This window comes from Theropithecus gelada, chromosome 6 (assembly GCF_003255815.1).
Source record: "Theropithecus gelada isolate Dixy chromosome 6, Tgel_1.0, whole genome shotgun sequence".
Taxonomy (NCBI): Eukaryota; Metazoa; Chordata; class Mammalia; order Primates; family Cercopithecidae; genus Theropithecus; species Theropithecus gelada.
The window spans coordinates 131,090,984-131,110,573 of record NC_037673.1 but is presented as its reverse complement, the minus strand read 5'-3'; the positions used below and the strand labels follow the sequence as shown (position 1 = coordinate 131,110,573).

At 42.1% G+C, this 19,590-nt stretch overlaps 1 protein-coding gene across 3 annotated transcripts in view; it reads right to left on the bottom strand.

Annotated features, from left to right (window-relative positions):
• The window catches only part of SEC24A (SEC24 homolog A, COPII coat complex component), an 85,779-nt gene that overhangs the window by 50,309 nt on the left and 15,880 nt on the right, over positions 1 to 19,590 (bottom strand). For 2 of the 3 annotated variants that reach the window (XM_025387366.1, XM_025387368.1), the window contains exons 3-9: positions 16,447 to 16,620; positions 12,429 to 12,506; positions 8,930 to 9,090; positions 8,488 to 8,660; positions 6,966 to 7,068; positions 3,245 to 3,371; positions 166 to 275 (exon numbers count right to left, since the gene is read on the bottom strand). In XM_025387366.1, coding sequence (XP_025243151.1) covers positions 166 to 275; positions 3,245 to 3,371; positions 6,966 to 7,068; positions 8,488 to 8,660; positions 8,930 to 9,090; positions 12,429 to 12,506; positions 16,447 to 16,620 — 926 coding nt within the window. The remainder of the gene's footprint in view (positions 1 to 165; positions 276 to 3,244; positions 3,372 to 6,965; positions 7,069 to 8,487; positions 8,661 to 8,929; positions 9,091 to 12,428; positions 12,507 to 16,446; positions 16,621 to 19,590) is intronic. The other variant, XM_025387367.1, reaches the window with a different exon arrangement.

The window sequence follows — 19,590 nt, the reverse complement described above, 5'->3', positions numbered from 1 at the left end:
AATAGAATAGAATAGAATAGAATAGAATAGAATAGAATAGAATAGAATAGAACAGAACAGAACAGAATAGAATAGAATAAAATTTTGTTAAAGGATGCTATATTGTTTTACTTAAAATCTGGTAATAAAAAATGGGCATGTTGTATTTAAAAAATGGAAGCTTACCATGTATTCTGAAGGAGCCATAAACTCAATAGTAGCATTTTGAACTTCTGGTCTTCTGTGAGGTTCTCCATAAACTCTGGTCAAAGGGTTGTACAAGAATTCTTCAGGAACTATATAAAGTTAACAATACACACATTGAAAAAACTGAAAGAATTTAATATATTTTGCATTTGGCCACTTTATTGCTTGAAAAGATGATAAAAACTCATTAAATGCCAATTACTTTCTTGTTTTTTTTTTGAGACGGAGTTTCACTCTGTTGCCCAGGCTGGAGTGCAGTGGCGTGATCTTGGCTCACTGCAACCTCCACCTCCCAAGTTCAAGTGATTCTCTTGCCTTAGCCTCCCGAATAGCTAGGATTACAGGCATGCACTGCCATGCCCGGCTAATTTTGTGTATTTTTAGTAGAGATGGGGTTTCTCCATGTTGGTCAGGCTGGTCTCAAACTCCCAACCTCAGGTGATCCACCCACCTCAGCCTCCCAAAGCGCTGGGATTACAGACGTGAGCCACCACACCCGGCCTATTTGCTTAAATTTCACAATTATACAGGATATTAACATTTCACATATGAAATATACAGAAACTGGCTGGTACTAGAAGCTATGGTAAGACAATTCCAGAGGTCAAGGTCATAAGGTTTAGTGAGTTTCATTAATTAATGAGACCTTTATGGAACATCACTTAACCTAACATCATACTTACCACTTATAATACACTAGTGGTTAAAGAGTATTTTCTAAATTATCATTGTATCTGTCTTCCTACTAATTGTTTAGAAATTCAAATCCCTATGCACTCTAAAGGGTAAGCTATAGTTCATGAAATAGCCTGGTTTGCATATGAAAGGGGCTCCAGTTTTTATTACAATTTCATTTTGTATATTAAAGCACATACACATAAAGATTTTAAAGGTAACTAAATACTACATGTCCATTTTCTGAATTATCATAGTGCAAAAGAAAGTTCTTAGCTTATCCTTACTTTTCTATACTGAAAAAAAAAACACACACACAAACAATAAAACTGTTTTTTTGTTTTGTTTTGTTTGTTTGTTCATTTGAAACAGAGTTTTGCTCGTTTGTTTGTTTGAGACGGAATTTTGTTCTTGTTGCCTAGGCTGGCGTGCAATGGTGCAATCTCAGTTCACTGCAACCTCTGCCTCCCGGGTTCAAGCAATTCTCCTGCCTCAGCCTCCCAAGTAGCTGGGATTACAGGTGCCTACCACCACACCCAGCTAATTTTTAAATATTTTTAGTAGAGATGGGGTTTCACTACATTGGCCAGGCTGGTCTCAAACTCCTGACCTTAGGCGATCCACCCACCTCAGCCTCCCAAAGTGCTGGGATTACAGGTGTGAGCCACTGCATCTGGCTCTGTTTGGTTTGTTTTTGAGATGGAGTCTCGCTCTGTTGCCCAGGTTGGAGTGCAATGGCATGATCTCGGCTCACTGAACCCTCTGCTTCCTGGGTTCAAGCGATTCTCCTGCCTCAGCCTCCCAAGCAGCTGGAATTATAGGTGCCCGCCATCACACCCAGCTAATTGTTGTATTTTTAGTAAAGATGGGGTTTCACCGTGTTGGCCATGCTGGTCTCGAACTCCTGACCTCAGGTGATCCACCTGCCTCAGCCTCCCAAAGTGCTGGGATTAGAGGCGTGCGCCACCGTGCCCAGCCAATAAAACTGGCTTTAGGCCGGGCGCGGTGGCTCAAGCCTGTAATCCCAGCACTTTGGGAGGCCGAGGCAGGCGGATCACGAGGTGAGGAGATCGAGACCATCCTGGCTGACACGGTGAAACCCCGTCTCTACTAAAAAATACAAAAAACTAGCCGGGCGAGGTGGCGGGCGCCTGTAGTCCCAGCTACTGGGGAGGCTGAGGCAGGAGAATGGAGTGAACCCGGGAGGCGGAGCTTGCAGTGAGCTGAGATCCGGCCACTGCACTCCAGCCTGGGCTGCAGAGCGAGACTCTGTCTCAAAAACAAAACAAAACAAAACAAAACAAAAACTGGCTTTAAAAAACTCCTGGCCAGGGCCGGTGTATTCTCAGGAGGCTGAGGCAGGAGAATTGCTTGAACCTGGGAGGCATAGAGGTTGCAGTGAGCTGAGATCGTGTCACTACACTCCAGGCTGGTGACAGAGTGAGACTCCGTCTCAAAAACAAACAAAAACAAACTATTGGCTGAGTATGGTTGCTCATGCCTATAATCCCAGCACTTTGGGAGGCTGAGGCGGGCAGATTACTTGAGGTCAGGAGTTCTAGACCAGCCTGGCTGACATGGTGAAACTCCACCCCTACTAAAAATATAAAAATTAGCCGAGCGTTGGGGTGGATGCCTGTAATTCCAGCTACTCAGGAGGCTGAGGCAGGAAAACCACTTGAACCTGGGAGGCGGAAGTTGCAGTGAGCCAACATCGCGCCACTGCACTCCAGCCTGGGTGACAGAGTGAGACTCCATCTCAAAAACAAAAACAAAAACAAAACTCTTATATTCCTCTATTTCTCAAATCTTCCAAACAGACACTGTGGATACTGGCATACCCATTTCCTTCTCTAATCTGAACAGAACCCTATTGATTACATTACATTCCTCAAATAAAAACTTCGACATAGTTACTGAGAGAAATCTCCTCCTCCTCAATTACTGAGAAAACTACATTAACTAATCTTCCAGCACTGCCCACCTCCCTTCATTCAGCAGTGAATGAATTGGGCAGCTATTCTGTGGACTCATTTTCTTTCACCCTAGAGAAAAGGCATGGGACAATTTCTACATAAAAATGTTTCTTAAATTACTGGCTTAAGTAATACCATGAAATATATCACTTATTATATACCCAATACAATGTAAAAATGGGATATCCATATAATACTATCATTATTTTTTGCCTAAAAAGTAAATAATTAAATTTATTTATAAATATAAATGCATAGAAAAAAGTTACCCGTAGTTTTCTGAGTGGAAGGATTGACTACAGGTAAATAAAAGTTTTCTTTTTTTTTTTTAACTGCACATTTGTATCATCTGATTTCCCTACAATGCAAGTAGAAATGTTTAAATGTTTCAAAAAAGCAGCCCATACCATCATTGACTCGATAACATAAGTTACACTTCCATCTCCTTTGATCAAGAAAGCTGACAAAAGGATTGATATATGTCCTGCATGAACGGCATCTCACAATTGTACTGGAGGTAACCACAGGCAATTGCTGAAAAAAAAAAGAATTAAATTTAAGCAGATTAAAGGCAATAATCATCATGTTGAAAATATAAGCATGAATCCATCCTGTCTAAATAACTGTTGGGATATTATCATTTTAGAGAAAACCTAGAGTACAAGATGTATCTAAACTGCCATACACAAAAACCATGTAGTTGAAATGTATTACTTTTAAACCCTACGATTTTGCTCCAAGACCATTCTCATTAAAAGTTGTCTTAAAAAAAAAAATTATTGGCTGGGCACAGTGGCTCACATGTGTAATTCCAGCACTTTGGGAGCCAAGGTGGAAGGACTCCTTAAGGCCAGGAGTTTGAGACCAGCCTGGGCAACATAGTGAAATGTGACCCTCTTAAAAGATATAAAAAATTAGCCCAGTGTGGTGAGTTGGGTTGAAGTGGGAGGATCACTTGAGCCTGGGAGGTCAAGGCTGCAGTGAGCCATGACTGAGCCACTGCACTCCAGCATGGGCAATGGAGCAAGACCCAGTCTCAAAAAATAAAATAAAATAAAAATTTAAAAAGTATTTTTTTTCTCATGGAACACTCACATTGCAAAACTGAAATAGCAGGACAGGCACAGTGGCTAACACCTATGTCTAAAATCCCAGCACTCTGGTGGGAGGCTGAGGCAGGGGGATAACTTGAGGCCAGGAGTTTGAGACCAACCTGGGCAAGAAAGTTAGACCCTCTCTCTATTTTAAAAATAAAAATAGGCCGGGCATGGTGGCTCATGCCTGTAATCCCAGCACTTTGTGAGGCCAAGGTGGGTGGAACACGAGGTCAGGAGTCCAAGATCAGCCTGACCAACGTGGTGAAACCTCGTCTCTACTAAAAATACAAAAATTAGCTGGGTGTCGTGATGGATGTCTATAATCCCAGCCACTCGGGAGGCTCAGGCAGGAGAATTGCTTCAGCCCCGGGAGGCAGAGGTTGCAGTGAGCCAAGATCGCACCACTGCACTCCAGCCTGGACAACAGAGCAAGACTCCATCTTGGAAAAAAATAAAAATATCCCAGTGCTTTGGAAGGCCAAAGCAGGAGGATCACTTGAGGCCAGGAGCTAGAGACCAACCTGAGCAACACAGCAACAGCCCATCTCTACCAAAAAATAAAAAAAAAAAAAAGTTTTTAAATAAATAATAAGTTAAAAAAATAAAACCAAGATGGTAAATTTACAATGTACTTTTGGCATGAATGGCAAAGAAAAAAAAATCAACATTCTAAAATATATGACCAACGAAACTATTACAAAGTTTGTTGATGTTACATTAAGAAGCTTACTTAGTTCTCAACTGTAATGAAGTAAGGTGAGGTTAATTTAAATAATCAATTAAACTTTGGAATTACGCTCCTAAAGTTTATCCTACATACTAAAAGTTCTAAAGTATTAGCTGGGTATAGTGGCCAGTGCCTACAGTACCACTTACTCTGTCTGGAGGCTGAGGCAGGAGGACTGCTTGAGCCCAAGAGTTCAAGGCTGCAGTGAGCTATGATCATGGAACTGCACTCTAACCTGGGTGACAACGAGAGACCCGGGCTCTAATAAATAAATAAATAAATGACAGTAAATACATGGGAAGGGTCTTTGTAAGACTATCAGATGTGGGGAGATTTGTTTTGATTTACCAGAAACCCTAAGACAGGTGAAAAAAATGTTTTTGCTTATACTGATCAACTTAACTGAGAGCTAGTGCCTTGGACAACAAAGTGACATAGCATCTCATCTTTTAAAAAAGGTTTTATTTATTTATATGTATCTTTATCTTTTTTTTTTTTTTTTTTTTGAGACAGTCTCACTCTATCGCCCAGGTTGGAGTGCAGTGTGGGATCTTGGCTCACTGCAACCTCCACCTCCCACCTCCCAGGTTCAAGCAATTCCCTTGCCTCAGCCTCCCCAGTAGCTGGAATTATAGATGTGCGTCATCATGCTCGGCTAAATTTTCTATTTCTGGTAGAGATGAGTTTTACCACGTTGGCCAGGCTGGTCTTGAACTCCTGAAATCAGGTGATCTGCCCGCCTCAGCCTCCCAAAATGCTGGGATTACAGGTGTGAGCCACCGCACTTGGCCTTTATCTATTTTTTAAAGAGAAGAATCGCATACCCAATCCTGGGCAACATAGTTAACACTCTGCTTCTTAAAAAAAAAAAAAAAAAAATCAATGCAGGCAATAAAATTCTATCACCACCAAAAAAATCCTGTCACCAAAAGGACGTGTCTTGTGGGAAAGTCAGCAATCCTCAAGAGTATGTGGCCACAGAGCTTTAGGACAAAGGTAGATCAGCTTCTTTTCTCTTTTGAAATAACTTTTTTTTTTGGATACAGGGTCTCACTCTGTCACCCAGGCTGAAGTACAGTAGTACAATCATGTCTCACTGCAGCCTCAACCTCCCAGGCTCAAGTGATCCTCCCACCCTAACCTCCCGAGTAGCCAGGACTAGGCTGGTCTTGAACTCCTGGACCCAAGCAATTCTCCCACCTCGGCCTCCAAAAGTGCTGGGATTACAGGCCATGAGCCACCATCTCTAGCTTAAAACTACTTTTTAAAATAACAAATTTTACTCCAAGGAAAGCAGAATGGGGGAGACTCGGGTAAAGTACTTTAATGGGTAAATAATTCACGACCTATTAAAATAGAATGATTCATTTATTTAGTTTCTCTCAGTACCTCTATTCTATTCAGCACTTTTTGAATTTTCCAGCAATATACTTACTTTATCTAGTATCTGAAAGTGTTTAGTAATAAAATTTTTGGTTGAATTGTAAGTAATCTGTCAATCATCGACTTCCTAAAGATAGATCAAACCAATTCTATATGTAATTCTTGCATCATTGCAGAAAATTTTCACCAAGATATTTTTCACAAAAGACATTTACTTTCACTAAAGAGGCTGGGTGCAGTGGCTCACGCCTATAAATCCCAGCACTTTGGGAGGTGGGCAGATCACTTGAGGTCAGTTCGAGACCAGTCTGGCCAACATGGTGAAACACCATCTCTACTAAAAATACAAAAATTAGCTGGGTGTGGTGGCAGGTGCCTGTAATGCCAGTTACTTAGGAAGCTGAGGCAAGAGAATCGCCAGAACCTGGGAGGTGTAGGTTGCAGTGAGCTGAGATCTCACCACTGCACACTAGCCTGGGCGACAGTGAGACCCCATCTCAGAAAAAAAAAAAAAAAGAGCCAGGCACGGTGGCTCATGCCTGTAATCCCAGCACTTTGGGAGGCTGAGGCAGGTGGATCACAAGGTCAGGAGTTCAAGACCAGCCTGGCCAAGATGGTGAAACCCCCTCTCTACTAAAAATACAAAAATTACGCAGGCGCGGTGGCAGGCACCTGTAATCCCAGTTACTAGGGAGGCTGAGGCTGGAAAATCACTTGAACATGGAGGGCAGAGGTTGCAGTGAGCCAAGATTGCATCACTGTACTCCAGCCTGGGTGACAGAGGGAGACTCCGTCTAAAAAAAAAGAAAAGAAAAGAAAAGAAAAGAAAAGAAAAGAAAAGAAAAGAAAAGAAAAAAGAAAAGAAAATAAAAGAAAAGAAAAGAAAAGAAAAGAAAAGAAAAGAAAAGAAAAGAAACATACCACTAAGTCTTTGAAAGGATGAAGCAGCAGCCCCAAAGGAAGTTTGGCTTTATTCAATAAGGCCTGCGTCTGAGGAATGCTAGTCAGCGTGCATCGAAATAACCTATATCAAAGTAAAGAGTATGCATCAGTTGCTGCTATGATTATTTTTGAACAAAACAACCACAAAATTTTAAAAGGTATACATTTTAATACTGGATCAGATTACAGATGAAATATTTCAATAGATTCTCTAAAATTTTATCCTATTTAAATATTTAAATCTAAGTCCTATGCAGAAATAGAGTGGATGATTATATTATATAACTAAAATATAGTCTCTTCTTGGCTTGTGTGTAAAACAGTCTAAACTATCAAATGACTTATTTTTTGTTTTGTAAGCCTAGTTGACACTGGAATTAAACTTAGGTGATGGCCCAAACTGCAAAGTTTATTTAAAAGTTCAGTTTTGCTGAAGATTCTAAATACAATGTAAAGGTCCCAAATTTAATTTATCAGAAATTAATGATCACACACATTTAAGCTTATGGTAAGTTTTTAGGAAGAAAAGGTATTATGTTTGTTATGAAATTAATTTTAAATGACATCAAATAAAGGATTATGTAGAATCAAATCCCTGTGCTTTGGATTTTGAAGAAAGAATGTAACCACCATAATGAAAATGAGTATCATAATCTCATTAGAGCCGATAAGAAAAAAATCAGTTCAGGAGTTACATCTCTATTTCTTGAGGTAGGACTTTTCAAATCTCTATTAAGTAAACAAGTAAAACAGTTCTGGGCCGGCGCGGTGGCTCACGCCTGTAATCGCAGTACTTTAGGAGGCCAAGGCGGGTGGATCACGAGGTCAGGAGATCGAGACCATCCTGGCTAACATGGTGAAACGCCGTCTCTACTAAAAACACAAAAAATTAGCTGGGTGTGGTGGTGGGTGCCTGTAGTCCCAGCTACTTGGGAGGCTGAGGCAGGAGAATGGCGTGAACCCGGGAGGCGGAGCTTGCAGTGAGCCGAGATCAGGCCATTGCACTCCAGCCTGGGCGACAGAGTGAGACTCCCTCTCAAAAAAAATAAATAAATAAATAAAAAAGAGTTCTGGCCGGGTGCAGTGGCTCACGCCTGTAATCCCAACACTTTGGGAGGCCAAGGCAGGCAGCTCACGAGGTCAGGAGATCAGACCATTCAGGCGAACATGGTGAAACCTCGTCTCTACTAAAAATACAAAAAAACTAGCTGGGTGTGTTGGCGGGCTCGTGTAGTCCCAGCTTCTCGGGAGGCCGAGGCAGGAGAATGGCATGAACCCTGGGGGCGGAGCTTGCAGTGAGCGGACATTGCACCACTGCACTCCAGCCCGGGCGGCAGAGCGAGACTGTCTCAAAAAAACAAACAAAAAAAGAGTTCTATCTTCTGTATCCAGAACTTTCATAAATTAATAATTTGTACGGCTTATTCATAACACCTGATGTGCCCCCGTAATAAGCTAGAAAACTTTTCGGATATGCACAATGTCACATCTGAAGCCTTACTCTGGGTTACAGTTGAGTTTCTGGATGTCTTCATGTAAATTTGGAACTGGAGGCTTCAAAGGTGTTGACGGAAGCATGTTTCTTTCTTGAAGAAGATTGACAACTCTTAGACCCTCTGGACGCAGACTTAATCCACTCATGCTTGTGGTTAAATGATTAGCACCTAAGGGAGCCTACAGATATATAATTTCAAAGTAAGTAACTTTTATTAAGTGTGTAGGGAAGTGGTTAATGTCTCTGTAAATAACAAAAGTGCAATCTAGATCTCTTGGCCAATCTTTTGGTTCTGGAAAGATGTATAAAGACAAAGGCTTTATGAAATATCCATTATTACTCGAATTGGTTATAAAAATGTATAATATATCTACCTAAAACTTTCTTCATGTGTATACAGTTTAAACCAAATGGAGAAATAGGTTAAAGAAAATCCCAAAAAGTTTACCTGAGTAAAGGCTTGTGGCCCACTTGGGTAATTCAAGGAAGAGGGTGGCACTCCAGTTGCACCAGGTGGTGTTGTGTTCTGATAACCAGGCGGTAAGGAGGGATATGAATATCCAACACTTCGGCTCATTTTGGGATTCTTGTTAGTAAGCTGTGGTGTTGCTAGAAACAAGGTAACTTTTAAGTTCTATTTTATACTCCAGAATACTTGATTCATTTATTTAAAAAAAAAAAACAACTTTTTTTTTTTTGAAAAAGGGTCTCACTATCGCCCAGGCTGCAGTGCAGCCTTAACCTCCTAGACTCAAGTGATCCTCCTGTGTCAGCCTCCAAAATAGCTGAAACGACTGGTGTGTGCCACCATGCCTGGCTAATGTTTTTGTATGTTTTGTAGAGACGGGACTTCACTATGTTGTCCAGGCTAGGATTACAGGTATAAGCCACCATGCCTGGCCCAGAATGCTTTAAATCAACACATAAATCTAATAAAGTATAGGTATTATAACTCCAAAATTCTTTGGATAATTTAATACTTTCATTTATCAACTTTGTAAAATAAGACAAACACCAGTAACAAAGTAATAGCAATGATTAAAATCTATTTTATTTTATTTATTATTTTATTTTTCGAGATGGAGTCTCACTGTGTCGCCCAGGCTGGAATCCAGTGACACAACCTCAGCTCACTGCAACCTCCCTCTCCTGGGTTCAAGTGATTCTCCTGCTTCAGCCTCCCGAGTAGCTGGGACTACAGGGCGTGCCACCACACCAGCTAATTTTTGTATTTTTAGTAGAGATGGGTTTTACTATATTGGTCAGACTGGTCGCAAACTCCTTGACCTCAGGTGATCCGCCTGTCTTGGCCTCCCAAAGTGCTGCGATTACAGGCATGAGCCACTGTGCCTGGCCAAAAATCTTCTTAATAGATTTATACCAGTTAATATTTTATACTATAGTAGTAGACACAAAAACTAGTTTGCACAGTTAATTTACTTTCATATCGGCTGGGTGTGGTGGCTAATGCCTGTAATCCCAGAACTTTGGGAGGTTGAGGTGGGCGTATCACTTGAGGTCAGGAGTTCGAGACCAGCCTGGCCAACATAGTGAAATCCTATCACTACCAAAAAATACAAAAATTACCCGGGTATGTGGTGGCATGCGCCTGTAGTACCAGCTACTTGGGAGGCTGAGGTGGTAGAACTGCTTGAATCCAGGAGGCGGAGATGAGCTGAGATTGTGCCCACCGCACTCCAGCCTGGACAACAGAGGGAAACTCTGTCACACACACACACAAAAAACCCAACAAAACAAAAGAATAGTTAATTTACTTTCATATCATATACTAAGTTTTGTATTCAGACTAAAATTTTAATTTAAAACAACTTTAATTAAAACATCCTAGCAGCTGGGCGTGGTGGCTCACGCCTGTAATCCCAGTACTTTGGGAGGCTGAGGTGGGAGGATCATGAGGTCAGGAGACCGAGACCATCCTGGCCAACATGGGGAAACCCCGTCTCTACTAAAAACACAAACAATTAGCCAGGCTTGGTGGTGGAAGCCTGTAGTCCCAACTACTCGGGAGGCTGAGGCAGGAGAATGGTGTGAATCGGGAGGCAGAGCTTGCACTGAGCCAAGATCACACCATTGCACTCCAGCCTGGGCGACAGAGCAAGACTCCGTCTCAAAAAAAAAAAAAAAAAAAATCCTAGCAGGGTGAGGTGGCTCACACCTGTAATCCCAGCACTTTGGGAGGCCAAGGTAGGTGGATTGAGGCCAAGGTCAGGAGATCAAGACTATCCTGGCCAACGTGGTTAAACCCCATCTCTACTAAAAATGCAAAAATTAGCTGGGCGTAGTGGCACGTGCCTGTAATCCCAGCTACTTGGGTGGCTGAGGCAGAAGAATCGATTGAATCAGGGAGTTGGAGGTTGCAGTGAGCCAGGATCACACGACTGCACTCCAACCTGGGTGACAGAGCAAGAATCCATCTCAGGAAAAAAAAAAAAAAAAAAAAAAATTCCTAAATGGGCCGTGTGAGGTGGTTCATGTCTGTAATCCCAGCAAATTGGGGAACCAAGGCAGGAGGAATCTCTTCAAGTCAAGGGTTTGAGACCAGCCCAGGCAATATATTGAGACCCAGCCTCCCATCTCTACAAAAATAAAAAACTAGCCTGGCATGGTACCATATGCTTGTAGTCACTGCTACTCCAGGAGGGTGAGGTAGAAGATCACACGAGCCCAGGAGTTTGAGGCTGCAGTGAGCTATAACGGTGCTACTGCACTTGAGCCTGGGTGACAGAAAAAAAATCCTAAAAGTACTCTATAGTCAAAACATACTAATAATAAATCCATGATCCCAATCCTGACAAGAAGAAAAACTTAACAAAAAAATCTAACGCATAGAAATAAAAAATGTTAAATAGTAGAGCCAGATGTTGCGGCACACGCCTATTATCCCAGCACTTTCGGCGGCCAAAATGGGCAGATTGCTGGAGCCCAGGAATTCAAGGCCACCCTGGGTAACATGGTGAAACCCTGCCTCTACAAAAAAATACAAAAATTAGGCCGGGCACGGTGGCTCAAGCCTGTAATCCCAGCACTTTGGGAGGCCGAGATGGGCGGATCACGAGGTCAGGAGATCGAGACCATCCTGGCTAACCCGGTGAAACCCCGTCTCTACTAAAAAATACAAAAAACTAGCCGGGTGAGGTGGCGGGTGCCTGTAGTCCCAGCTACTCGGGAGGCTGAGGCAGGAGAATGGCGTAAACCCGGGAGGCAGAGCTTGTAGTGAGCCGAGATCTGGCCATTGCACTCCAGCCTGGGTGACAGAGCGAGACTCCGTCTCAAAAAAAAAACAAAACAAACAAACAAAAAAAACAAAAATTAGCCAGGGCCTGGGCATGGTGGCTCATGCCTATAATCCCAGCACTTTGGGAGGCTGAGGCGGGCAGATCACTTAAGGTCAGGAGTTAGAGAACAGCCTGGCCAACATAGTAAAACCCTGTCTCTACTAAAAATACAAAAATTAGCAGGGTGTGGTGGCAGGTGCCTCTAACACCAGCTAACTGGGAGGCTTAAGTGGGAGAGTCACTTGAACCCGGGAGGCAGAGGCTGCAGTGAACCGAGATCTTGCCACTGCACTCCCGCCTGAGCAACAGAGTGAGACTCAGTCTCAAAAAACAAAAACAAAAACAAAAAGCTGGAAATGGTGGCACATGGCTATAGTCCCAGCTACTCAGGAGGCTGAGGTGGGAGGACTGCTTGAGTCCAGGAGACTAAGGCTGCAGTGAGCCATGATTGCACCACTGCACTCCAGCCTGAGCAACAGAGTGAAACCCTGTGTCCAAAAAATAAATAAATAAATAAATAAGTTAATAGTATATATGGCTACATGATCATGAAGTTTCCTTCTTAGTTTCCTATATATTCATACAAGTACCACATATTATTTCTATAATTAGAAAAAAGAGATTAAAAAAAAAACTTTCATAGCATCTCACCCAATAAGCCACCTCCTTCAATCTCATCGTAACTACTGTGGACCACCATAGATCCGTTATTGGTAGTTGATGTAATACCTAAGAAGGAAGTTCATCAACAAGATTTTAATTAGAATGATTATTACAATCTCTGTATGATTTGAACTAATATCCAAAATTTTAAATAATTTTCTAAACAACAAATAATTTAAAACTACAGCCTATTAACAACATCAAAAATCCAAGTTTTTACATATACAATAGTTTCAAGTAATTTAGCTGGAACTTCAGGGAAAGGAAACATGAGTCTTTGGAAAGAGTCTTTTTTCACCTTGCATTGTACCTAAGCCAAAGGCCCAAATAACAAGGCTTTTTCAAAACCTACTCCACCAGAATAACTTCTAGCAAAAGATGGCTCTTTATGAAGTTTGTAAAATTATGTACCATCTGAAAGATTTCAGCAGTTGTGAGAGCTGCATTAAAAACCTCTAAGGAGCCGTACACAATGAAAAAAAAATTATCAAAATCAAAACTACCTAAAGAAAAAGAGGCCAGGTGCAGTGGCTCACGCCTGTAATCCCAGCACTTTGGGAGGCCAAAGCAGGCGGATCACGAGGTCAGGAGTTAGAGATCAGCTTGGCCAACATGGGGAAACCCTGTCTCTACTAAAAATACAAAAAAAAATTAGCTGGGCATGGTGGCACGTGCCTGTAATCAGCTACTCAGGAGGCTGAGGCAGAAGAATTGCTTGAACCTGGGAGACAGAGGTTGCTGTGAGCCAAGATTGTGCCACTGCATTCCAGCCTGGGCGACAGAGTGAAACTCCATCTCAAAAAGCAAACAAAAAAAGAAAGTAAAATTATGAGGAACAAAGACCTTACTTTCTTTTCTTTTTTTTTTTTTTTTGAGATGGAGTCTCGCTCTGTTGCCCAGGCTGGAGTGCAGTGTTGCGATCTCAGCTCATTGCAACCTCCACCTCCTGGGTTCAAGGGATTCTCCTGCCTCAGCCTCCCGAGTAGCTGGGACTACATGCATGTGCCACCACGCCCGGCTGATTTTTTGTATTTTAGTAGAGACAGGGTTTCACCATGTTGGCCAGGATGGCCTCAAACTCTTGGCCTCATGATCCGCCCACCTCGGCCTCCCAAAGTGCTGGGATTACAGGCATAAGCCATCGTGCCCAGCCCTTATTTTCAAAATATCTAACAAAGAGAGTAGAATCCAAAATTAATTTGAAGATGATATAAATGAATTAGAACAACTGCTTTAAGTCCAGAGGACAACCACTAAAATAGAACTAACATCTTAACATCTCTTCTCCCAAAATTATACAGGATTAAAGACAAATGCCAGGGACATCTGTTTATGAGAACTAAATATTTATTTCCAGTTACCTCTACAAAGTATGAGCTCTAATTCAGGAATAGAAGAAACTAAATTCAGTGGTATTTACCTCTAGCACCTAAGTACAAAACTGCTAACTTCAATGACCGTATTAACACGAAGTAGATAAATTTAATGGTTTAGTCAGTAACTTCTTTCCAGTTCTCAAGACCAACATGACTTTAGCCATGAATTTGTAACAGAAAATCACAGTAAAACTTTCAGCAGAAACAAAAACATTGAGCATATTGTGAATTATTTTTAGTTGTTAAAAAATGTAGGTAAGGTGTGGACGCTTACACCTGTAATCCCAGCACTTTGGGAGGCCAAGGCAGGCAGATCACTTGAGCTCCGGAGTTCACACCAGCCTGGGCAACATGGGAAAACCCTGTCTCTACTTGAAAATACAAAAATTAGCCAGGGGTGGTGGTGCATGCCTGTAATCTCAGCCACTCAGGAGACTGAGGCACAAGAATCGCTCGAACCTGGGAGGCAGAAGATGCAGTGAGCCAAGATTCTTCCACTGCACTCCAGCCTGGAAAACAGAACTCCAGCCTGGGCAACAGAGTGAGACTTATGTCTCAAAAATGAATAACATAACGTAACGTAACGTAACATAACATATAAAATAAAATAAAATAAAATATAAAATAGTAGCTGGGTGTGGTGGTACACACCTGTAGTTCCAGACCAGGAGACTGCAGCTTTCGTGAGCTATGATAGCACCTCTGCATTCCAGCCTGTGTGACAGAGTAAACTGTATCTCTTTAAATTTTTTTTTCTTATTTAAATATTTATTGTAACTTGATTTTCAAAGTAATATTGTGGCAACCAATGAGACAATGCCTCATCATTTTGTTCCTTTTTTTTTTTTTTTTTTTTTTGAGACTGAGTCTTACTCTGTCACCCAGGCTGGAGTACTGTGGTGTGATCTCAGCTCACTGCAACATCCACCTCTCAGGTTCAAGTGATTCTCCTGCCTCAGTCTACTGAATAATTGGGATTACAGGTACATGTCACCATGTCTGGCTAATTTTTGTATTTTTATTTATTATTATTATTTTTTTGAGACAGAGTCTTGCTCTGTTGCCCAGGCTGGAATGCAATGGGCAACACTGGAGTGCCTTACGGGTTCAAGCCATTCTCCTGTCTCAGCCTCCCAGGTAGCTGGGATTACAGGTACCCACCACCATTCCTGGCTAATTTGGATTTTGTGGGGTTTTTTTTTTTGAGATGGAGTTTCACTCTTGTCACCCAGGCTGGAGTGTAATGGTGCCATCTTGGCTCACTGCAACCTCCGCCTCCCAGGTTCAAGCGATTCTCCTGCCTCAGCCTCCTGAGTAGCTGGGATTACAGGCGCCTGCCACTATGCCCAGCTAATTTTTGTATTTTTAGTACAGACAGGGTTTTGCCATGTTGGCCAGGCTGGTCTGGAACTCCTGACCTCAGGTGATCCGCCCACCTTGGCCTCCCAAAGTGCTGGAATTACAGGCGTGAGCCACCGCACCTGACCTTAATTTTTGTATATTTAGTAGAGATGGGGTTTCACCACCTTGGCCAGGCTGGTCTCAAACTCCTGACCTAAGGTGATGTGCCCACCTCGGCCTCCCAAAGTGTTGGGATTGAAGACATGAGCCACCACGCCTGGCCTTGTTACTCAATGCTAGCATTATTCTTTTCCCTACTTATAATACTTAATGTAATGCTAGAAGAAAACACAAAAATGATAATATTGATTGTATTCAGTAGTAGAATATGGGCAATGTTTTTACCCCCTCATCTGCTTCCCTATTTCTACATCTTGCTGCAATGATTATATTACTGCTAAAATGAAAAGTAATTCTCCTGCCTCAGCCGCCCAAGTAGCTGGGATTACAGGCACATGCCAGCACGCCTGGCTAATGTTTGTATTTTTAGTAGAGACAGGGTTTCACCATGTTGGCCAGGCTGGTCTCAAACTCCTGACCTCAAGTGATCCACTCGCCTTGGCCTCCCAAAGTGCTAGGATTACAGAGGTGAGCCACTGCGACCAGCCTAAAATCAAATTTCTTACTTTACAAAATATCTTATTTAAATGAACACTTTTATTTCCATTACATCCCAAGATGATGCTTTAAAATATTTTACTTATATAAAACTACATGTAGCTGACATTGATTCCAGGGAGGGGAAAATCAAACTTCAAAAGCTTGTATTTTTTCCACTGCTTGTATAAATGACTTTTATTTAGTTTCATAAGTATGTGTTAACATTTACAATAATAGTGGCACTCAAAATACATCTTGAATGACAAGGGTCAATATTTTAAAAGGATATTTCTAACATTCTAATGTCATGTTAAGAAAAGTAGTAATTCTTCTCTTGCATGCACCTCCAAAAGCCACCTGACTTTATAGCCATGATTTTTAAAAAATCTGCATAGCAACAAAAAAAGTAACAAAACGCTAAAAGCTTTTTTCCCAATGGTAGTCACAGTCTAGCAGATGGCAATGGAATTCCTGAGGAACTTTAAATTGTAAATTCCTGTAGCCCATCCCTAACCAAAACTAGATTTTCTGGAAAAAATGTGATTTTAATGCACAGAATTCAGCTAATATTCATCTTTCTACCCTAAGTCAAAACTCGAGGACTTGACTTTGCTTCTTGGTTCACTTACCTTCTTGGTTGACAGCCGAATTAAATGAGGGCTGGGGTACATCTCTATATGATGATGTCTGGGGCATGAGGGCCCTTATTGGGGGTGGGCCTCCAGCTGGAGGGGGCCCATGAGGAGCTCCTGGTTGAAAAGTTGTAGGCAGAGGTGGATTCACTAAGGGAGGTACAGAAGAACCTACGGAAACATCAGTTTTTCACACGTTACTTAAAAACTCAAGACTATGGCCAAAACCAGCCTTTTACCAAAGCTGAGTAACTTCTAAACTTACATTTAAATTATAATCACCAAAGAGTTACCAGAAACATGTCAACTTCCTAAATTTATAATATTTTTCAATCTACATGCATATTTTACAAATTTCTTTTCTTTTTTTTTTTGTCACCCAGGCTGGAGTGCAATAGCGTTATCTCAGTTCACTGCAACCTCCACCTCCCGGGTTCAAGAGATTCCCCTGGCTCAGCCTCCTGAGTAGCTGGGACTATAGGCATGCGAAACCATGCCCAGCGAATTTTTTGTATTTTTAGTAGAGGCAGCGTTTCACCATGTTGGCCAGGCTCGTCTCGAACTCCTGACATCAGGTGATTTGCCCACCTTGGCCTCCCAAAGTGCTGAGATTACAGGCGTGAGCCACTGTGCCCGCCCCATATTTTACAAATTTCTAACTCTCCCCTACCAGGCCTCTTACCTGTCAATTATTAAAGCAGAGTAAATATAAAATTTGGATTAAATCACTTCTAGAGTAGATACATTGCCCTGTTTGTTTTTATTATTATTACTTTAAATTTTAATATAATAGAGATGGGGGTCTCATTTTGTTGCCCAGGCAGATGTTGAATTCCGGGGTTCCAGTGATCCTCCTGTCTTGGCCTCCCAAAGTGCTGGAATTACAGGCGTGGTGAGCCACTGTACGTGGCCAGCCCTGTTTATTAATTTTTCATTAACTGCTCATTAGGTTCAATAGGCCATGTGACATATTCTAGTACAAATTAACATGAATAAAATTTTAATGTTATTAATTTTGTAATATTTTGTTAATTTTGTTTACCAACATAGTTTGTTCCATTAACGTCAACTAAGTTTAGAGTGAGACTAAAAATAGAGGGCCGGGCCAGGCACAGTGGATCACCTGTGGTCAAGAGTTCAAGACAAGCCTGGCCAACATGGTCAAACCCCATCTCTACTAAAAATACAAAAAATTAGCCAGGCGTGGTGGTGGGCACCTGTAATCCCAGCTACTTGGAAAGCTGAGGCATGAGAATCACTTGAACCTGGGAGGCGGACGTTGCAGTGAGCTGAGATCTCGTCACTGCACTCCAGTCTAGGCAGCAAGAGCGAAACTGTCTCAAAATAAATAAAAATGGCCGGGCGCGGTGGCTCAAGCCTGTAATCCCAGCACTTTGGGAGGCCGAGACGGGCGGATCACGAGGTCAGGAGATCGAGACCATCCTGGCTAACACGGTGAAACCCCGTCTCTACTAAAAAATACAAAAAACTAGCCGGGCGAGGTGGCGGGCGCCTGTAGTCCCAGCTACTCGGGAGGCTGAGGCAGGAGAATGGCGGGAACCCGGGAGGCGGAGCTTGCAGTGAGCTGAGATCCGGCCACAGCACTCCAGCCTGGGCGACAGAGCAAGACTCCGTCTCAAAAAATAAATAAATAAAAAATAAAAAATAAATAAAATAAAAATATGGGGCCAGGCACAGTGGTTCATGTCTATAATCCCAGGACTTTAGGAGACCGAGGCAGAAGGAACACTTTTTTTTTTTTTAATTCTGAGACGAAGTCTTGTTCTTGTTCCCCAGGCTGGAGTATAATGGCGCGATCTCGGCTCACTGCAACCTCCACCTCCCAGGTTCAAGCGATTCTCCTGCCTCAGCCTCCGGGAGCAGCTGGGTCCACAGGTGCGTGCCACCACACCTGGCTAATTTTTGTATTTTTAGTAGAGACGGGGTTTCACCATATTGGCCAGGCTAGAGGCTGATCTCAAACTCCTGACGTTGTAATCCACCCACCTCGGCCTCCCAAAGTGCTGGGATTACAGATGTGAGCCACCTCGCTCGGCCTGAAATTTTTCAAAATGTTTCACCAATACTGTTAAATTCTCCAGTATCAAGTTGAAAAATTGCCTATTAGGCTGGGCACAGAGCAAGGCTCCATCTCAAAAAAAAAAAAAGAAAAATTGCCTATCACTGAACCTTACAACAGCTAACAAGACTATCAGTGCCTGTTGACAAAACTGAAGACAAAGATTATTGCCATGTAACTCCCTTATCAAAGAAGTGGTCACACATATCTATGGCAGTATAGACAAGTCAAAGGAACAAAGGGGCAAGGTACACTGCCAACTCAGCATGAACAAGAATGTGAGATACATCTGGCCACAAAGATGTAACAACTGACAACCTAATGTTTAACAGAATAAAAGTAAACGTACAGATATTTTCACAGCTTTTAGAAGACTGTTTTTGAACAGATAATCATATATTTCATAAAATGAACATTTTTTTAAGTTGAATAATTTTTATGACACCGATAGCTAGAGTTTCAGAGTCTGCCATCTCAGCCCCTAAATGAATGTAATGATGTTTAAAGGTGGCCTATCAAAAAAATTCAGGAAAATTTAATATATGAACCAAAAACTTAGTATAACCTAGATACTCACAGTTTTGATACCAAACTATCAGGTACCAACCATCAGTTATGAGTTGGAAAAACAAAAAAAAATGAGCAATTTGAAGGTTCTTTGAAGGTTCAAATGAGAAAAAAGGTTATTTTTGGGGCTCATTTTATTAGTTTATACATTTTTATTTCCCCTTCTTTCATAAGTTTCAGCACTTTTTTTTTTTTTGAGATGTAGTCTCGCTCTGTCGCCCGGACTGGAGTGCAGTGGTGCAATCTCAGCTCACCGCAATCTCCGCCTCCTGGGTTCAAGCAATTCTTCTGCCTCAGTCTCCTGAGTAGCTGGGATTACAGGCACGTGCCACTACGCTTGACTAATTTTTGTATTTTTAGTAGACATGGGGTTTTCACCATGTTGGCCAGGCTGGTCTTGAACTCCTGCCCTCAAGTGATCCACCCGCCTCAGCCTCCCAAAGTGCTGGGATTACAGGCGTGAGCCACCACGCCCAGCCTCAGCACTTATTTAT